This window comes from Argentina anserina, chromosome 7 (assembly GCF_933775445.1).
Source record: "Argentina anserina chromosome 7, drPotAnse1.1, whole genome shotgun sequence".
NCBI classification, from domain to species: domain Eukaryota; kingdom Viridiplantae; phylum Streptophyta; class Magnoliopsida; order Rosales; family Rosaceae; genus Argentina; species Argentina anserina.
The window spans coordinates 18,891,984-18,912,454 of NC_065878.1; the positions used below are offsets into that span (position 1 = coordinate 18,891,984).

General features: G+C 38.4%; 3 protein-coding genes across 3 annotated transcripts; all 3 read left to right on the plus strand.

Moving 5' to 3' along the window:
• Positions 1–2,910: 2,910 nt before the first annotated feature.
• LOC126802551 (CASP-like protein 4D1) lies at positions 2,911–8,738 on the plus strand. Its single transcript, XM_050530193.1, has 4 exons — positions 2,911–3,444; positions 7,927–8,070; positions 8,260–8,368; positions 8,503–8,738. The coding sequence occupies exons 1-4, from the start codon at positions 3,431–3,433 to the stop codon at positions 8,707–8,709; spliced, it is 474 nt and encodes a 157-aa protein (XP_050386150.1). The 5' UTR covers positions 2,911–3,430; the 3' UTR covers positions 8,710–8,738.
• Positions 4,827–6,257, plus strand: LOC126802552 (CASP-like protein 4D1). The gene is made up of 3 exons (XM_050530194.1): positions 4,827–5,425; positions 5,529–5,652; positions 5,856–6,257. Exons 1-3 carry the CDS (start codon positions 5,250–5,252, stop codon positions 6,060–6,062), a joined length of 507 nt encoding a protein of 168 aa, XP_050386151.1. The 5' UTR covers positions 4,827–5,249; the 3' UTR covers positions 6,063–6,257.
• Positions 8,739–17,475: 8,737 nt separating the features above from the next.
• LOC126803726 (CASP-like protein 4D1) lies at positions 17,476–18,760 on the plus strand. The gene is made up of 3 exons (XM_050531477.1): positions 17,476–17,666; positions 18,004–18,124; positions 18,365–18,760. Exons 1-3 carry the CDS (start codon positions 17,476–17,478, stop codon positions 18,578–18,580), a joined length of 528 nt encoding a protein of 175 aa, XP_050387434.1. The 3' UTR covers positions 18,581–18,760.
• Positions 18,761–20,471: the final 1,711 nt, after the last annotated feature.

Genomic DNA, 20,471 nt, shown 5'->3' on the forward strand with positions numbered 1-20,471 from the left:
AGGAAGAGAGTTCTCAAATAAGCATATCAGGCACATCAGAGAGAGGAAGGGAAATATCAGAAATCTGTTCGGCCAATACAGTAAAATTGTGAGAAAAGAATGGAGGAATCTGCCATGAATTATTGGAAATAAAATCAGCCACACGAAGATTACTAAAATGAGACCAATTTGAGATATCCAAAGACTCAAGCATAGACACCTCCAACCATTTATCATTCCAAAAACTAACCGACTTTCCATCCCCAATAAACCAACGACAACTTTGCGGAAAGTGAGAAGCAATTGACCGAAAACCTAACCAAATTGAAAATTTACGATAACCCAACTTGCAATTAGACATAATAGGATACTTTGCGCGCACATAAGCACCCCATTGAGAATGAGAAGAATAAGAATCTCATGCAAACTTAAGAACAACAGTTGAATTCAGAGATGATAAATTTCGGATACCAAGTCTCCATTCTTACTACGAGACACACACCTGAGTCCATGGAATAATGACGATCTTCCGGGTCCCAATGTTACGAGACCAAATAAAATTACGAGCCCATAATGCTAATTTCTTGGCGAGATAGATTGGCCACTGATACACAGTAAAACTATGAAGCAACATACTTTGAAAAACTGATTGCACCAATTGAGTCCGACCAGCCATAGAGAGAAGACGCCATTGCTAGCCTATAAGTCTCGATTTTGCTTTATCAGCAATAACTTAAAGATGACATCTCCGACACTTGCCACAAAAGATTGGAACTCCCAAATAAGTAAAAGACAGCCGACCTGCACGAAAACCCAATACGCTGAACTGACTCTTGTTGATACTGATACTTGGTTCCAAGGTAAAAAGTACTTTTCTCGGCATTTATATATTGACCAGAAGTAGAACTGTAATGATTAAAGAAATTTTGCAATTGGGTAAGAGAATGTTTGTCCCCACGGCAGAAAACAACAAGATCATTAGCATATAAAACATGAGAAGGGGGTGCGCAGTTCCGAGGAAAAGATATTTACTTTAATTGACCAGCTTGGAGCAATAAAGATAGATCACGGTTGAGAGCGTCTTCGGCACGATAAAATAATAATGGAGAAAGAGGGTCTCCTTGTCTCACACCATGAGAGCAAGAGAAAAAGCCTTGAGGAGAACCATTAATTAAAATTGATAACCTTGCCGATTGAAGAATAGTAATGATCCAGCTGATAAAAATATTAGAGAACCCAAACTTCTGTAGAATCCGAATTAAAAAAAAATCTCAATTCAGCGTGTCAAAAGCTTTGGCAATGTGAACCTTGATCCCCACATTACCACCATAGGCCTTACGATCAAGAAAATAGAAACACTCAGACACTGTACCAATGCAATTAGAAATTTTCCTACCAGGAAGAAAAAAAATTGCTCCGGAGATATTATACGGGTAGCAATTGGACCCAAGCATGTAGTCAAAATCTTTGGAATGATCTTAAAAATAAAGTTAGCTAAAGCAATCAGTCGAAACTGAGCAATCTGATGAGCATCTTGAACTTTTGGAATAAGAATCAAGAAATTACTATTCATGTTTGGAAGCAGCTAATTATGCTCAAAACATTTTCGCACACAAGACACAACATCACAACCGATAACATCCCAACGAGCTTGATAAAAGGAACTTGGAAACCCATCTGGGCCTGGGGCACTGGAAGCATTCATAGCAAAGACAACATTTTTAATTTCTTCGATAGTGGAAATTTTTGTAAGCCAATCATTTTTCGCATTAGAACCCAAAGAAAGAATAACAGAGCATACTTCATTTAAGTTTTGAGATGGAGCTGAAGAAGAATAAAGATTATGATAAACCCCAACAACATGAGCAACAATACCTGAAGGTTCCAACAGAAGTCTTTCCCCATCATGGATTGCAGACATTCGAGCTTAGCAGACCGGATCTTGGCATAGGTATGAAAAAATAAAGTACTACGATCACCATCAGTGAGCCATTTTACGCGATTTCTATCATTCCAAAAGCATTCATGCATCCTCACCGCATTTAAGACCCGAGTTTTTGCTGCTACCTCATTTTCAAACTTCTGATCAGTCATACCATAAGTAGCGTTATCTTGCTGAATTCTTAGTAAATCCGCATGAGTCCGAATAACATTCTTGTGAACATCCCCAAAAACCGATTTAAGTTTTTAAGGCCTTTAATTTCTGTAAAGTGACATACATCGGGCAACCATAGAAAATACTAGAATTCTAACAGTGTGCTACTGTTTCATGAAAACTAAGATGATTCAGCCACATAGCTTGAAACTTGAAAGGCTTAGGACCACATGCAGAGAGCCTAGAAGCAGAGAAAATTAAAGGGGTGTGATATGAGACAACACGAGACAAAGTAACACAGTTAGAGGAATGCCAAGCTTCAAACCAACTTGTGCTACAAAGAGATCTGTCTAATCGGAGCTCAACATGGACCCTAACTCCCCATCCGTACGTCCAAGTATAACGGGTACCAATAGTGTCTAAATGAACAAAATCACAAACATCTGACATATTCTGAAACTCTGAACAAGAAATATGAGATGGAGGAGGACCCCTTGACTTTTCATAAGCTCCCAACACAGAATTGAAATCCCCAATAGCCATCCAAGGAATAGTTGTCTGAGCACTGATAGTTGACAAGTCATGCCATAGTTTCCTTTAACAACCAAATAGTTGGAATCCGAGAGCCACGACGATTAGCCACAACAAACTCCAAATTTAAAGAAGACCAAAACACTGGAGATACTGAGTTAAAAGCCACCATTGGTTCAACAATGCACAAAAAATCAGGCTTGTGAGTACGACACATATTTGAAAGTTCAGACTGGGAGTCATTGTTGCCAGCTCCTCTGATGTTCCAATATATAACCTTCATTATATATACTTTTGGTAAGGAGTTTCACTGACTACATTCAGCTTGGCTTGTTGCTTTTGTTTTTTCTTCTGTGATCTAGAGAGTACTGTGACAAAAACATCTTCCACCACTGCTTCGTTCTTAGAAAGGGTAGTAAATAAAGAACTATCTTTAGACAAAGTGCCCACATGCTCAAACCTAGGAGGAGCTCCACCTGTAGTCTTCTCAAATGAATTAGTGTGGTCTTCCTCTACCATGTCATTCCAACTTTGACTACCTTGTGGAGAATTAAAATGACAATGTTGGAGCTGCTCTGAATTGTTATGGTTTTGATTACTTCCAACAGTAGCAACAAACAAAGGAAATTGCACTTCATCTACCAATGCTTTTGTATCTTTCCTAGCAAGAGCAACAAAACTATTCCCATTGATAGCTTAAGTAGGTTCATTGACTACTAAGTCGGCAATACGCTCAAGCTCTTTTTCCACCATTTCATTTAATGTTTGGTCTGCAAAATTAGCAAACGTCACGTCCGAATTAACCTCTGGAGGTTGCTCAACCACATGCTTAGCTTTCAGTCTGTACTCTTGTCGAATCGTAGGTTTTATGTGCTTGGAAGACTTTACCACCACTTTATAGTGCTTATCTTGATGACGATGTTTACACCGATCAACTGTATGACCTACCAATCCCCAATAATCACACATATTTTCATAGACTACATCAATTGGAAAACAATGCATTTCTCTTTCCACCATCAAGGAAGAAGGCATATTGCTTGCCAGGTCCACATCAGCAAGAACCCTAGCGAAGTAACCAAATTCTCTCTCTTTTGTAGCCTTGTCCAATTGCAATGGAGTTCTCACACCTCTAGCTATCTCCATGAGATGTCTTGGATGCCAGTAATCTTGACTCAAACCATAAAATTTGACCCAAAGCTGAGAGTGAGTTTGTCGTAGTGCATCACCAGGTTTGAAATCATGTTACCATTGTGAAAGACGAAACAAATCATTAGCCAAAGTGCAAGTACCTCCATCCCAGACACGTCTCATATCCTCTTCAGTGTTAAAATGAATATCAAAATAGCCCTTTTCCAGAGGAACAAGACGCCATGGAGATGAGATCTTCCACAGAGAAGCAAGAGACACTTTTAGATCATTAGTCTTCAAAGGAGTAGAGCCTTTGCGAAGCAACGACCAATCAAATTAGTCTTGAAAGTCTTCAACTGATCTTGATAGATTTGTTTATTGATTTTGACATACGTCATATCACAACGAACAACCGGAATCGACAATTGACTAAGAGCTACAATCAACTCAATAGAATTGAAGAGAACAAAGGAAAAAGTCTTTACCTTGGAGGCCTGTAGCGGCGGCTGGGAAGACTCCCTAGAAGATCCCAAAGTATTCATAAAGGACCAATGGCAGATCACCCTTGGCACACCAGAGGAATGGATGCCATGGAGGCTGGCGGTGTGTGACGTTTTTGTTGGACGACCACCTTTTCCAGCGTAAGAGAGTTTCTTGACACCGAATACTACAGACCCACTGGTGCTGGGGGAAAACCGAGAAGGAGGGTCCCATCGCCGCCGATCTCAGACCTCCTCGTCGCCGATCTCGGACTTCCTCGTCGCCGATCTCAGACTTCCTCGTCTAACGGTGCATCACCTCCTCCCATCGCCGCTGATCTCAGACCTCCTCGTCGCCGGTCTTCAACGGCCACAACCCTCGCGCGATGACGTTGATCTTCCCCAGAAGATATCACCAAACTCCACCAAACGGTTTCTCAGATCTACAGCTCGACGGCGCGTCACTAGAAGGTGTAGTATGCCAACGAAAGCAATCTCAAAGCAGAGAGAACCAGAAAGAGACAGCAGTGGAGGATCTGCCCTCTGGTTACCGTCCCAACGTCGGCGTCTGCTTCATTAACTCTGATAATCTGGTAAACTTATCTTTCTTTTCAAGCTTGTTCTGTTCTTCTCGTCCAGATCGAGAAAGACTTTCCTTTAGTCTGTTGTGCTTAATTGATTAGCCACAGTTCCCTCAACGAGCTTAGCCAGACTCAGGAAGAAGCCTACACATTTTGACCCATCAATGTCTCAAAATCGCTTGGCCCAATCCATACGTAAACCTCGAAACTACCTCGTGCTTTCCTCAAACTCTCTCTCCTCAACGATTTAGTACTTAGCTAGTCTAGTCATTGACTTTGAAATTAATTAATTGGTTGGTACCAAGTAAATACGAGGAAATGTGGCTCACGTAACGGTGGCAAAGCATAGCCAATCATTTGAAGTCGATCTGGTTTATAAAAGGCTAGCAATTGCACATATATTCGCAGCAAGTAAATTCAGTTAGGTATACAAGAAGAAAAAGATCCAAGAAAATGGCACAAGTGTCGTCTGCAACCCCTGCATCTTCACGAACAGCCTCATTCATATTGAGGATCTTGGCCTTCGCTCTCTCACTCGTATCACTCGTAGTGCTCGCCACCAATACCGTAATTGTTACTGATTCCGATTTTAATGAGGCCAAATTGCGTTTTCAGGATTTTTATGCCTACGGTAATCAAGCAATTCGCTAGCTCATCACTTTTCATGTCCTTCTGTTTCAATGGAGTTAGTTATCTTTGAATATGTTGAACTAATTTAAAGAAATACTATTGCAGATACATGCTTGCTGCGATAGTAATCGGTACTGCATACAGCCTCCTGCAACTAGTGGTAACAATCTGTAATGCAGTGTCCGGTGGTGAGGGCATGCTCGTACTTTCTTTCTATGGTGACAAAGTACATTGTTGTTCATCATCAACGGTTTTTATTATTAAACAATAATACTAAAAGGGCCTATTTAGTTTGATTAAACAATTTATTTGATTTTATGTGAAAAAAGAAAGAAAGATAACAACGGAACTAGGAGCATAGCTAGCTAGGTTTATTAGTATTGCGGATTTAACCAAGTTAATCACCCTATCCTCTTCTTGGACTTGCAGTTCATGTCATATGTGCTAGCCACCGGAGCTGCTGCTGGATTTGGTGTAACAGTAGACCTAAAGCGCGTCACGGATGGCGGGGGTCTAGAGATGAACAAATTTTATGAGAAGGCATATGCATCAGCTAGTCTCCTCCTTCTGGCTTTTATTTGCACTGCTCTGCTATCTGTTATATCTGCCTTTACACTCCCAAGGCGATCACCTTGATTCCATATCCATCAACTTTCTACAGCCTAGATACACACATTTCTCTCGTTTTAGGTTGCAAGTGCATGTGATTCTTCAGTAGAGTCTTGAGTTGTAATTGTCAATTCTGCTCTCTTGCTTTTATATCTGTAATCTGTTTCTTTCCAAGTTGTATAATATGCAGTTTTCATCGTGTGCCAATGCTTTCTCGAGTAATAAGAGATCCATAAATTGATTATCATATATCAATGACCAGTATATTATCGAATTAAGGATGAACAATTCCCCTAAAAAATATTGTACGTACGTAGTCTCGTATATATAGAAGCAAGAATGCAAGATCAAGATATGCTAAAGTTGAAGGAACTTAAAATGATATGATCGACAGGCAAGCTTGCCTCACACTCAGATAAAGGCAAATCATGGTTAGTCAAATTATTAGCCCCGGGATTGTGCATTTCAACAACAAATGAAATCAGTAGAGGATTCATGCCAAAATGATAAGAAAGGAAATTTAGGCCAACTCAACTCTACAAGGCTGGTGGCATTGGTAACTTGATTTCTTTGCAATTTGTGACCACATTTCTCACTGTTACCGAGTTCCTCTCTTCGGCCCAATTCAAATCGATCATGAGCGAAATTTCCTCTCCAACATTCAACAGAGATTCTGTAACTGATGCCTAGTTTTATTCTCTGTAATTAACTAATTATAGCCTTTACTGCAGCGGATAGTGGATACTATCTTGTAAGCAATCAATCTTAGCTATACAACCTGTACAGTGTAATCAACTGATCAAGAAAATACAATCTCTACATTCGATCACCAACAATGAAAGATCTGGCCTTCATTGCGATAAGCTGTTAAGATAAATTGAACTCCAGTTGATTGATCGAAACATATCGATATACAAGCCCTTGACATGACACTATACGTACACTAATTGAGAGACTAATCTAAAGATAGGGTTTAAGCTCGAAACTGAAAAAAGAAATGAAAAAAACATGAAACTCTACTCACTGTTCATGTAAAACAGTAAAAGGTAAAACACTTTTTAATCTGGAGCGATTATTGATTGGTTGAGAGAGCGTAATTATGGATTGTCTACATGATTAAGATAATGACATAGCCGGAGATCGCGAGTTCGAGCCTCGCCGAGACCAGTTTGTTTAATTTTGAAATAAAAAAAAAGATAATGACATTCTGTATACATTATTTGACAAGTAGAATCAAGCTGTAGTTGACCGGCCAGACCCAATAAAAAAGAAAAAAAAAACTATAGTTGCTTCCAAATATAACGATGATGATCAAACACTTGTTAGAATTCGAATTCAACGTACCATATGACCTCCTATAAAAAACATTAATTTGGATGATTAATTTCCTATATTATACTTACGAGAATTTGTCTGGAATTTTCATCTGAGTACGTTAAGTAACTTAAATTCATTATAATTAACTCGCTCTCTACACTACTTTGCGTAATCATAGCTTCCGCCATATCTCAATCACATTTTGGATTATACGAGAATACTAAAGGACATACCCAAACTTCAAGCAAAATCTACCCAACAGAGTTGAGCTAATCTCAAAAATCCTAGCTAGTTATTTGATTTGGTTCTCTATTTCAGAACCGGCCGGGCGATGACTACTAAGCACTACAGAAATGACCTGTAAAAATGGCACATTTCGTACACACTTTCCTGTGTTGTCATGATGCATGTGTTTGTTTCCCTTCTTTTTGCCAAATGAGAAAACAAATTTCATGAAGGGTCTTCGTAAACTCGTCATTTTTTAGGAGCTTTAGCCTATATGATTTATTCACTCGTGTGACCAGATATAGCAAATTAAGATGGACACTCATGCACCAGCAGTGCTTCCCCCTAGATCTTCAAAGTATGTTAATATTGAGCTGAGAGTCTTCACCGCAGCTTTTCTCTTCATGTCTCTGGTCATCCATGTCACCAATGTTAGGTCAAATTTTGTGAGCACTAATAAGACACTTCACGTCTGTGATCTCGTCGGGTACCGGTATGCACTTCATTTAACAGTAATCTAATTTGTTTGATTTAGTATAGTCCATTGTTGTAAAAGTGTAAAACTTATTTCCGAGATGCAGGTTGAATCCCATTTTAAACATTGATCCTGATCGAATTACTCTTAATTCTTCATACTATATATACAATAAACTAATTTCGTTTTCTTTTAAATCACTTCCAGATACATGGCTGCTGCAGTTGTTATTGGACTTGCCTATTCGATCTTGCAAACTGTAATTGCAGTTATCCGCATCAAAGGAAACATCTTGCTTGACTTCTACGGTGACAAGGTACATATAAGATTTGCGCACTATACTTGCACGCACAAACATAAACTAATTAAGTATGTGATCGATGATATAAGAATCTCGTTTTGCTTTATACATTTCGGGAAGAACTAACAATCAGTCAAACCGATTTGCAGGTTGTATCAACTATAATAGCTACAGGAGCTGTTGCAGGCTTTGTTATGACCGGAGAACTTCAGAAGTACATTGGGAAAGACTGGACTGATTGCTATCACACATATTTCATAATGTCTCACGCAGCAGATGGACTTGCCTTCCTCGGATTCGTCGGCGCTTTCATATCATCGATCATCTCTTCATATGCACTACCTAATAGAGTTTAGCAAGATGATTGTTAATCAAATTGAAGTGTTACAAATTGTTCCCAATTGAAGTGATACCTTCTTATTTTTGTTTAACCGGGCGTTTTATCCACCTTCAAAGTGTAAACGGTCATAGGAGCCATTTCACCTAATTGTTGGGGACTTAGTGAGGTATTTCCGGCTCCACCATCAGATTAAATGAGTGGTTCTGATTTTAAAGAACAAAATGTGGCTGAATACACTTGATAACCCTCCCTCTTTGCCAGATAACTGGATAGGAAAATATGATGTTATTTCACTGTGTTCTTGTAACCTTTTATGAATTATGTGCTCGTGTTTAACTAGGTTCCATCTCATGTCTACTTTAACTGGGATCAGATCTGGGTTCCTTTTGTATTATTTTAATGAATTGGATATTAATTGGAGTGTGTTTACGAAACAATGGAGATTGCGAGGAATTTCATTTGAGATTCAAATGTCCAATTTCAAGCCTTTTGTTAAATTTGAATTTGGGAATGAGATGATGAATGGGTTATTACAAAGTTTGGATCCTTCAAACTGCTGGAGTAGATTTTTTATTTTTTTTGATATCGAAGTGCATAATTGGCACCACAGCGCCTCAACAAGTAAAGGCTATAAAGCCCTGCGTGGTTGTTCCATCTACCTCGTCAATTATGCACTACCCTCCTCTCTCTCTCTCTCTCTCTCTCTCTCTCTCTCTCTCTCTCCGGTCTCCACCCTATGCTTGATCAAATCTCATTTCAAAGTCTTCTCTCTTGATTTCAATTCTAATCCAAAAACCCAATTTCGCCATGAATTGATTGGATTCCAACTTCGGTTTCAAAGTTTCCATAGTTCATTGATGTCCTTTATTTTAGCCATGATATCTCCACCATTATAACTGAAAATCTGACTTTGGTGTTAACCGTTTCACCAAAATCTACAAATATTCGTAGTATTAAACACAATTACATAAAATAATTATCCATTAACAAAAAAGATTTACAAATGATTTTGATGCTTTTCTTCTATTAACAAATAACTGGTAATGCACGGATACGATTAACAAATTACACGTGTATCGCATGAAAACGAAACTAGTATTTATAAAAACGAAATGGAGTTGTGAGATTGGAAAGATGGAGGAGATGATTCTGATGGAGGAAAGCACAGCGGAAATGGCCGGTGATGAAGATGAGAACAGATTGGCATGGGGGTGGTTTTAATTGAGTGTAGTCAGCTAGCCTTATTTTGTTCATTAAAATCAGCTTCACTCATTTAATATGACGGTGAAGCTTGAAAGTCCTCAACAACTAAATCCTCATTGGAAAGAGCTCCAAAGGTCATATATGTATTGATCATCAAAGGTTACTGGAATTTAACTTTGGACTTGAAGCGAATTATATAGGATGATAGGAATTTAAACATGAGCGCCATCCCATATTCATCAGCTAAGTCACGAAAATTTAATTAATATCTGAACATATTGACGTTGTCATATAGAGGATCAATAATTTAATTAATATCCCATTTTATCGTAGAACTGATGGCAAAATTTAGGATTATATTACCAGGCTATTCAATTATAGTACTTGGAATCTCATGAATGGTTGAACAAATTCTAGAGATCGAGTCCTTGTTTCTTTTTGGAGAAACGAAAGCAGTTCCAACCATTTATAATCTCTGTAAAACGTTACAAGAAGCCCACCACCGTCACCACGTACGGACGAGAATCAAGCCCTTGTCTGAGCCAAAATATTCATTTTAAGCAAATACGAGTTTTGGGCTAATTCTTGTGGTTTTATTCCTACGACGTAATCTTATCAAAATTTATTTAAGGTTTTTTGATATACTTAACCGATATCTGTGGTTAAAGATATTATTTTGGAGTCTAAATAATTCTTTGACATTATTTAAGGTTTCTAACCCGTTGGATTGGTTATTTAGGGAAACTATAGCAGAGAAGATATTCTATCATTTCTAGGATAGGTTTCCGGGATATTTAAGAATCCAAATTTGAGTTGAGAAATGAATATTTGTTGTCCTAATTAACTAATGAGTTCTAATTACTTGATCTAAAAGAAAGAACATGTGTTCTCTATATAAATGGGTCTTTAGCACAAAATCACACACACAATTCAACCAAAATTTTACACAACCGCAAAACCAAAGCCTCTTAACGGAGCACTAAAGCCTCCCCACAGAGCACCGCTACCATATTCACATTTGCTGCATGTAGCACAAGTCTCCCAATGGAGCACCGCTACCATGCCATATGCACGTTCACTGCTTGTAGCACAAGCCCGACTCAACTTGGCAAGCGTCAAGTCCATCAAGTCACTATCTTAGTTTGTAGCAAAAACCAAGAGCCATCCACTACAAGAAATATGGACATCGCCGACGTCGCTGGATTCGTGGGTATTGCTCACTTCCCCACGTAATTATGTGGGCATTGGCGTTCCCCCACGGTGCAGCGACATTTTCTGATTCGTCCGTATTACTCCCGTGGCTAATGGCCAATTGTATCACATATCCAAAGGATTTGAGAGATTTCTCCATCAATGGGACCCACCCACTATGTGAGTGCAATTCTCCCACGATTAGTTTTGTTTCGTGGCACCATTAATATATATATATATATATATTTTTAAAAAAAAACCCGGCAGTCAATTGATTGTCCTGACACCAGAATCACCAGATTTTCATATACTATATGAAACTATATAACAATGAAATTCTCATTGAACCCATCAAATATAAATATCATTGATACAAACGCAACCTAATTAGCATCAAACGCTCAAACTCTAACCTTGTTAACTTGTCTACTAACAAATAAGCTAATCCCTAAATTCTTGAGAGAGCAGGCCATCAGCTATTGTGGACATACACCAATTTTCCTTCACTCACAAACCATTGATTTCACTTATCTTTTTTGCAAATTTAAACAGAAACATTTCATCATGGTATTTATTATCTGTTTGTGGTTGCTTGCAACAGATATTAACCTCTGTTTTAAAATTAACTGTAAGTTACATCAATCCTCAAGTGTTATTGATATTTAAAACACTAAAACCGAGCTTAGATGCAAGGACTCACCTGCCGTTTCAAGTTCCGATGCTTAAGCTGTTGGCAACTGAATTACTACAAAATTGACAAGCCAGAAAACTCTCTATGTAAGCTGTTACTAATGAACTAGATATTTGGTATACAAGTAAGGTAAATAGAATTACTGATTAAATATAAACCTTTCAAATGTATCTTAATAGGCAATCAGATTAGTTGAAATTTTTTAAAAGAACATAACTATTAATTCACATACAAGTAATTGAAGTAAGCGATCATCAGTGGCAAACTATCATGTTTTTCAGTATATATACACCTTTAGCTAAACATGTGGTCCAAATACCTCTAGTAAAGTCATGTCAACAAACTATGGATTCACAGCTCCTATCAAGAAAAAAACTATGGATTCACAGTAGAGTAGAGATGAGTAAATAATTACAAACTCAAGACTCTAGATGGTTGTTGAACAATGCAGATCGATTTTACCTCTTACTAACCATTAGAATCACACTTTCAAGCTTTACTATCAATAAGTGGTCAATAAGTAGACATAATTTTATTAACATGTATAAGGGTATAAAATTTTCACTACCTTGAAGATCATCGGCGAGGTTCCATGGATATATTTCTTTTAAGAGATGGCAATATTGTAGGTGTACATGTTTGAAAAGAAAATTAAGAGATTATAAACTAGAAGCAGGATGACAAAAATACATATTGCATAAAACTGATATTTACTTATTCTTACTACATAGAAGTAAGAACATGACACTGAAACAAATTAATCTCAAGTACTATTGGGTAACGGTAAGATTCAGCCTGGTAAACACGACATAACACATAATCAAAATTTTCACAAGGAACAGAAATGAAAACTATATCATATCTCTCTGATGACTCATTAAAACATGGAAGGTCGTAAACTATAGGGTAAAATTAGAAAGCTTGAAGAGGTTAAAGATCCACATAAGCTAGCTATTAGCACTTCAATTCTAGCAAACCACGTTGCTATAAATTAACCAAGATGACAAGAAAATAAAGCTAAACAGTCTAAAATATTTCCTCCACCTCCTCACTACTTGTTAACACCATAAATAAAATTTGGAATCACCTGAAAGGCATATGAATTGAATGAACCAAATATGGGATTATTCATGTTTTGTGATTTTCCCATTCTTTTACCTACACAAGCAAGAGTATATCATATAAGAACATTTTAAAGAACATTGAAATCTGATTTGCTACAATACTATCATACCAAGTAATTGAATTATGTCTTGTTTGTATTCGTGAGTGCCCCGATAATTGTATTAAAACTTTCAAGTCGTATGTAATTGGTTTAGCTCATTGTCTGGATAATATCCTAATCATTGACTACTTAAAAAAATAGCTATGTAGATTACATTATCTCAAGTCTCAATGCACCATAAGAAATGACGAAGCAATATGCAATAGGTATGAGCATATATACCTTCTATATCTTTATCCACTCTATGGCCAAAGACAACTGCGCCAAAAATGCTTATTTGGAACCTGACTATCCGGAAATTCCTAAACCACATTTACAATTAGCCACATTTACTCACAACGTTCATAAAAAAGCTATAAAATTTTCTTCAAAATAAACAAAACCATAACGAATTGTTAAGCAATAGCAAAGTTTGCATTTAATTGGGTGCTAACGCAATAGAAAAGTTGTTCTATTTTGTGGACCATTACTGTGTTTTCCTGAGAAGACTTTGTGAAGCATGGAAAATGTTGAGCTGTAACAACACTTCCATGTGTCATGATATTCTTTTGAACAAATCACCCAAAAGTAAACTATTAACAACTACAACAAGACATAGATGAAATTGATATGTCAAATATTATGAAGCACGGACACGCGGACAAGGGTCCGTATTATGTGTCCGACACGGACACGCTTGGACACGCGAGTGTCCGAATTGGATACGTGGACACGCACCAACTCATAATAAAAGTGAAAGTTCTTATGGTGAAAATCGAACCTTGGTCATCCAAGGCACCCAACAACTCCTCAACCATTCCAACAGATTCAGTTTTGTTATATTTATGCACACTTTAATATATATAAGGAGAGAAACTCATGATAAAAATAAGAATACTTGTGGTGAGATTCGAACCTTGGTCATCCAAAGGATCCAACAAATCCTCAACCATTCCAACAGATTCAGTTTTTGTTATATTTATGCACACTTTAATATATATATATATATACATGTAAATATTTTCAAATTTTTAAATTAATTTTTTAATAAATAAATATATATATTAAAATAATTTTAATTGACGTGTCCAGCACGTGTCCGTGTCTAAAACAATTTATATATGCCGTGTCTACGTATCGAATCGTGTCCAATACGGACACTCGTGTCCGTGTCCGTGCTACATAGGTCAAATATAAACCATAGCAACAGAGAAGGCGAGAAACAACATCAACTTTAAGCTGAGCATCAACCCATTCTCACAATTTATGAACAATTAACTAAACTCACTAATTACATCACAGAACAAACCCAAATGTGATAAAAACATTCATCCTTTCTCATGCACATAAACCTTACAATCCACAAAAAACTGAATCCCAAATACAAAACAAGAAACACTCACAGCCCAGTAATCCTATCAAGCTCTTCAATCAAGTAAACCTTGTTCTCGGAATCCTGCCACAACCTGCATTTAACCCATTCACAACCCTGTTTTTCAATCCGAGTAGAATCAAAATCTAAACAAAACAGGACCAACCGTCCGGCGACGTAGATTGAGGCGAAGGTGGCGAACATTGCGACTAGAAGAGTCGGAGGAGGCGCGTTCGATTGCAGGAGAATTTTTTGTGTTTGCTGTCTCCAATAGCAGTATCTGAATTCAAAAAAAAAAGAGCTATTTCTAGGGTTTACGAAGCCATAGAAAGGAGATATGTAGAAATTGAAAGAGAGAGACTGCCTATTTCTATACAAATACACATCAATTACGTATGCATATTATTCAATCATAAATACTGTCTCAGTAAATATTAATTACTAAATTATCCTTCCAGAATTAATTTTATATTTACTGAACGTAATTTATATTTACATTTACCGTAAGTAAAATAAATTTATATTTACAGTACGTAAAATCACTTTTTACATTCACAATCGTAAAAATAACTTTTACAAAATTTCTGTTTTCGAAATCACTGTTCACGCGCCGCCGCACGTGGGATACACGAGCCACCCTCCAGCGACCCCGCGTGAACAGTGGTAAATAATAATTACCAAATTACCCTTTTGGAATTAATTTTACATTTACTGAACGTAATTTATATTTACATTTACCGTAAGTAAAATAAATTTACATTTACAATACGTAAAATCAATTTTTACATTCACCGTCGTAAAAATAACTTTTACAAAATTTATGTTTTCGAAATCACTGTTCACGCGACACCACACTCACTGCGCCCCCAAACCCTTCACCTTCCTCCCCCATTGCTTCCCACGGCCTCACGCCGCCTCTAGGCCACTCCACGCTCCTACAGGCGCCGCCCTAGGCGGCGGTATCGCCCCTCCTCCTCCTCTGATTTCGCCACAATCTTCACCCAAATTCATCCACACACAACACAACATTGAATTGAATGCATTCTTTACCCGTACGATGCCCTAGAATGGCCGTAGAACCCGAGATGTCGGCGGAGTCGAGACCGAGCGATTTGCGATTTGGGCGATGCGATTCGAGCTTTGGTCGCTCTGTTGGTGGCTCTGGAAGTGAGGAGCGGAGGAGGGGATGAGCGCTGAGGGTCTGCGTCGCCGGGAGCGGAGCAAGCGGCGGCGAAAATCGCAGGAGGTCCGGTTGTGGCGCGGGACTCACGGCAGCGAGGGAGGATGTCTCGACCTCGGGGTTTGTAGAGGGGGTATGTGCGATGCGATTGGGCGGGGCGGTGTATGTCACGGCGGGCTGGTCGGCGAGATCGCCAGTGGAGAGTTTTCGGAGGGAGAGAGGGACTCGGGGAGAGAGAACGCGAAGGGGGAGAGAGAGAAAGGGGGCGGGTGAGAGGAGAGAGAGGGGTTTCCAATAATGGAAACCCTAATCTGAAAAATGTCTATTTATACTCATTTCCAAAATCCGAAACTAACTTCCGACGTTAAGAACTTCCACGTCCGACATCCGATTCGAACGTATGACGTGTCCACGAACTCGTATCGACGAGCTCTACTAATTTCGTGAAGGAAGTTTTCGAAATCGAGCGACGGAATAAAAGTCGATATTCACGTCACGGAAACGTAACGTTTTTCTAAATAAACGTTACGATAATGTTTCCGTTTTTGATTTCCGACGTCGCAAGGCGACACAAACACGTTTACTGAGTTTCACAACTTTATAAAATTAAAAACAATCCAATAATCGTTCATGAAAAATAGGGTTATTACATATACCCACATTTTATCCCAAAACGTGACGATATAAACATTTCAGAGGTGGGGATGGATACCCACAGTGCAAAACAATAATTTCTCTCACGATTCATTTAATATATGTGCCCAAATTGTGGTTTTTGCCAACTTTTTTTGTAGTGATCCTACATATGGGTGGAGAAAAATCCTAACAGTCATCTATCGCATGTCTTATTCGAACTCAGTTGCTGATTTAATCAGCATCTTCACTCAGTTGTTTGAGAATAATGAAGCACGAGCGCGCATCAACAAGTAGAAGCAAGTTGTACTTGACTCATAAGTATTGACACGTTAAAGAAATACACATTTAAGAACAAGGCGAACCACAAGGGTCCACTGCAGCATGTTGACTGTTCGTCGGAAGTAAAATTCCAAGCGAACAACTCCTACATTTATCGAAGACATATATATATATATTGATTAGGTTAATTTTAGACTTTTAGTACATCTTTTATTTCGATCAGTAATTGCATAATAAGATACGGTACCGAAAAGACATCCTCTACACTCACTTCAACTTCTAAAAAGAGACCGGATCAAATTTGCAAGGTTGAGCAATATTCCCCCATTGGAAACTACGTGAATCCATTTGACTTAGAATTAAAATTCAGCTAATCTTCAGATGTAACATCAATTGCTTTGAAAAAAGTTGTTGTGTGCTAGAAGAGTTCAATAGAAAGTACTGAAGTAGTTTATAGTTCTTTCAATATTTAAGTTTTGGCAACTTTGGATCCTTCAGCCAAGATTTCGATCATTATAATTTATGCTCTCCGCTACCCAAACGTAATGCATCTTCAATAACCATATATATATACATCGTTTGCACCAATCAGTAGTTGCCGCCATGTCTACATACTTCATCGTATACATAATATACAGTTTCAATATATAATAACGTATGAAGTAGAGTCCACCATACATAACCAAGGCTTAAAAGGAAGTCAACCCCTGTCAATTAAAAAAAAAAACCTTAATTTGTTGATCCAGGAAGTTCCTTGCTGTTTGATTATCGTTTCTGCTACCTCTTTGCTATTTGGAATGGCCGGCGAATTGTTTTACAACGAAAAAGGAATGAGCTACAAAAAATGGCAAACTATAGATCATTATCTTTGGTTGTCCTTATGTGTTTGTTTCCCTTGATTTTGCCAAATGAGATCAAACAATTTCACGCATAGCCTCAATAAATCTGCTATAAAAGGAGAACACATCTATTAGTGGCATCATATACTGATATCTGTGTTTAATTACTTCGATAAACAAACTAGAGATGGATCAGCACAGATATTCAGAAAAACCAGCAGTGTTTACCCACAGAGTTCTAAAGATTTCTGCTATTGGGCTGAGGATCCTCACCACCATTTTCCTCTTTCTGTCACTCATCATTCTCATCACCAAAGTTAATGCAAACGGGCCGAGCGACGATGACACAGTTCACTTTTATGACCTTGTTGGATACCGGTAAGCGGCGTAACCCGTAAGGTTCCAGTCATTAGTACTGTTCACGTACTCTAGCCAGTCGAGCGTACGTACGTGCTAGCTGAAGCAAGCTAGGGTTTAGAGTAGTTCATATATTTCTTGAGTGCGAAAAAAAGCACGGTATTAGAACATGAATCGAACCACGCCCTCCCGTCGAATGCGAGTTTCAGTCGTTCAGATATGATGGGACTTGGCAACTGCATGTTTTAATTAAAATCCCAAATTTTTTTTTCTAAAACTTCCTGAATTTTTTTCATATATATAATTCTTTTAATTTGCAGTTAGGTTTATATTGTTTCGTCTCTTAATATAATTGCAGGTACATGACTGCCACAATTGTTCTTGGAGGTGCATATTCAATCTGGCAGACCATGACGGCAGTTATCCGCCTGAAGAAAGGATATGAGGGGAACTTTGAACTTGAATACTATTGCGATAAGGTATATATATGTACATATACTGCGGATATGTTTGCAAACTCGAGTAGTTACTTCAAGTAAACGAACAATAACCCAACTGGTTTAATTCCTAGTAGTGACCACACTAGACAATCATCAATATCATATATAGTCGGTTTATTCAAAAAAAAAATTATATATATAGTCGGTATGTGTGCATCACTGCATGTTTTTTTTTTCTCTCCTTGAATGAACAATAACGAGTGAAGATGATTTGTGCAGGTTATGTCGATAGCATTAGCCACAGGATCAGTTGCAGGATTTGTTATGACTGGAGAATTACAAAGAGAAGCCTACAAAGTTAACAACGAGACTGAGCATTACCACCACAAGTTTTTCAAAATGGGATATGCAGCAGATGGTTTCCTCTTCCTTGGGTTCATTTGCGCACTTATATTATCGGAACTCTCTTCATATGCGCTCCCTAGGAGATTTTAGATTTCAGATGCACCAGGCCAACGTCATAGAAGTATCATTACCTCTTGCTGTTAGTTGGATTCATGTCTTACCATTTAATCTTCAATGGTTTGAGAGCTCTGGTTTAAGGTGTGATTATATATGCATGTCGACATGACAACATTCATGTAAGGCTACTGGTGTAAGTACTATGAAACAAAATACAAGCTTCCTTCCTAAAAAAAGAAAGAAGAAAAAGCATCGTTATATAACATATATTCATTTCAATGAGAAAAAAGAACGACACTACTCTATTCGCTCACCTCACTCCTTCATATGTCAACGAGAATGGAACTATGACATTTACAACGTTGGAAGTTGGTAATTTTTTGGTCCTGGTTAGCTGGTAATAATTAAGTTCAGTTTGTTGTCAAATTAGTCGATCACTAGCTATCTAGTAACTTGATATAGCAAAGCCCTAATTATTGGCTACAATGTACCAGGGCACAGTAGGTAACAAAAGAGAACTAAGTAAGCAAAAGATGTGTACGTGCATGACAGTGATGATACAACTAGAGACCGGGATGCCTATCATGAAGAACAGCCCTATAAAATCTTATAAAAAGGCAAACATCATCCCTCTAACTTCTCTCTGTTTTTCATTGGCTTCATGAAATTGAGGATCCATTATTGCCTCTGCGTTCGAGTTTGAAGAGAAAGCAGCTGAAAAATGCTTTCCTTAGAAACCACGCGGATTGTTTCTCTGGTTTTGAGGGTCCTGATCGCCACTGCGCTCATTTCGTCCTCAGTCATCCTTTGCAACAAATCCTTCGACAAGAGCACCTCCTTAAACTGGGGTGAAAAGGTAGGATTCCGGTATGTAAATCTCGAATACGAACACTATTTCACCGTAATACTTGTAAACCGACCAATTTAATGAGTCTCTTTCCTCACGTAATATATGTAGTTGCTATATAGGTAATTCTGTAGATTTTTCAGAAGTTAAAGGGTTGAAAAATGGTTGAATTATGAGAAAATTCTATCTATTTACTTATTGCAATTTCGCAATTGAAAATACTTGCATGTGTTTCCATAGATTGATCCAAATGCAGTCATGTAGATGCTGTGCAAGGTAGATTGATCACGAGAAGAAACAAAATTTTAACGAATAAATGAATTGCAGATACATGTTTGCTACAAGTTTTATTGTATTGCATATGCAATCGGCCAAGGTGGACTTACCATCAAGCATAAGACTACTCATTCTATATGACGCACTACTTATTCATCATACACCTACGACTGAACATAATTGTATGACATTAAAAAGTAAAACACATAAAGAAGCCCTAAGGAGCAGACCAGGCCTGGCCCAAATGCCTCAGCCCCAGCCCAGATGCATGAGGCCTAATGCCAAGCCAAAACTCTTTGCCCAATCGGCAACAACAATCCCGACATCACCGATATCAACAACGCCCAACCTTTCCCCGGCGCCAGCAACTGGGACCCAAAAGGATCACAATGCCAACCACCTAAGATTGGCTGAGTCACCACCAAAAGACCTGCACCACACAGATTCGTCACAGCCCAGCCTCGAAACCTCCGGCCGGTGTGCCCCTGTGAAGATCTAGCAGCACCTCCCCTACGATCGATGCCCCTTGGCGACGTCATCGCATGATCTGGATCCCAAAACTCCCACCATGATCGGAGAAGCCACCAAACAGGAGCCTCTCGCCGCCAAAACAATCCACGCCTAGATCCCTAGCATGGCCGCCAACCACGATCGACGTCTCCCTTGCGAGCAGAATGAGGCCGCCAATCGAAACCCTAGGTTTTGCCTTCCCAGGTTGCTCCGAAGTATTTGGAGGCACCCGCATATTCTCTCGTCTACTTGGTGTATAAATTATCCAAGTTTGATTGAATAGGGGGAACA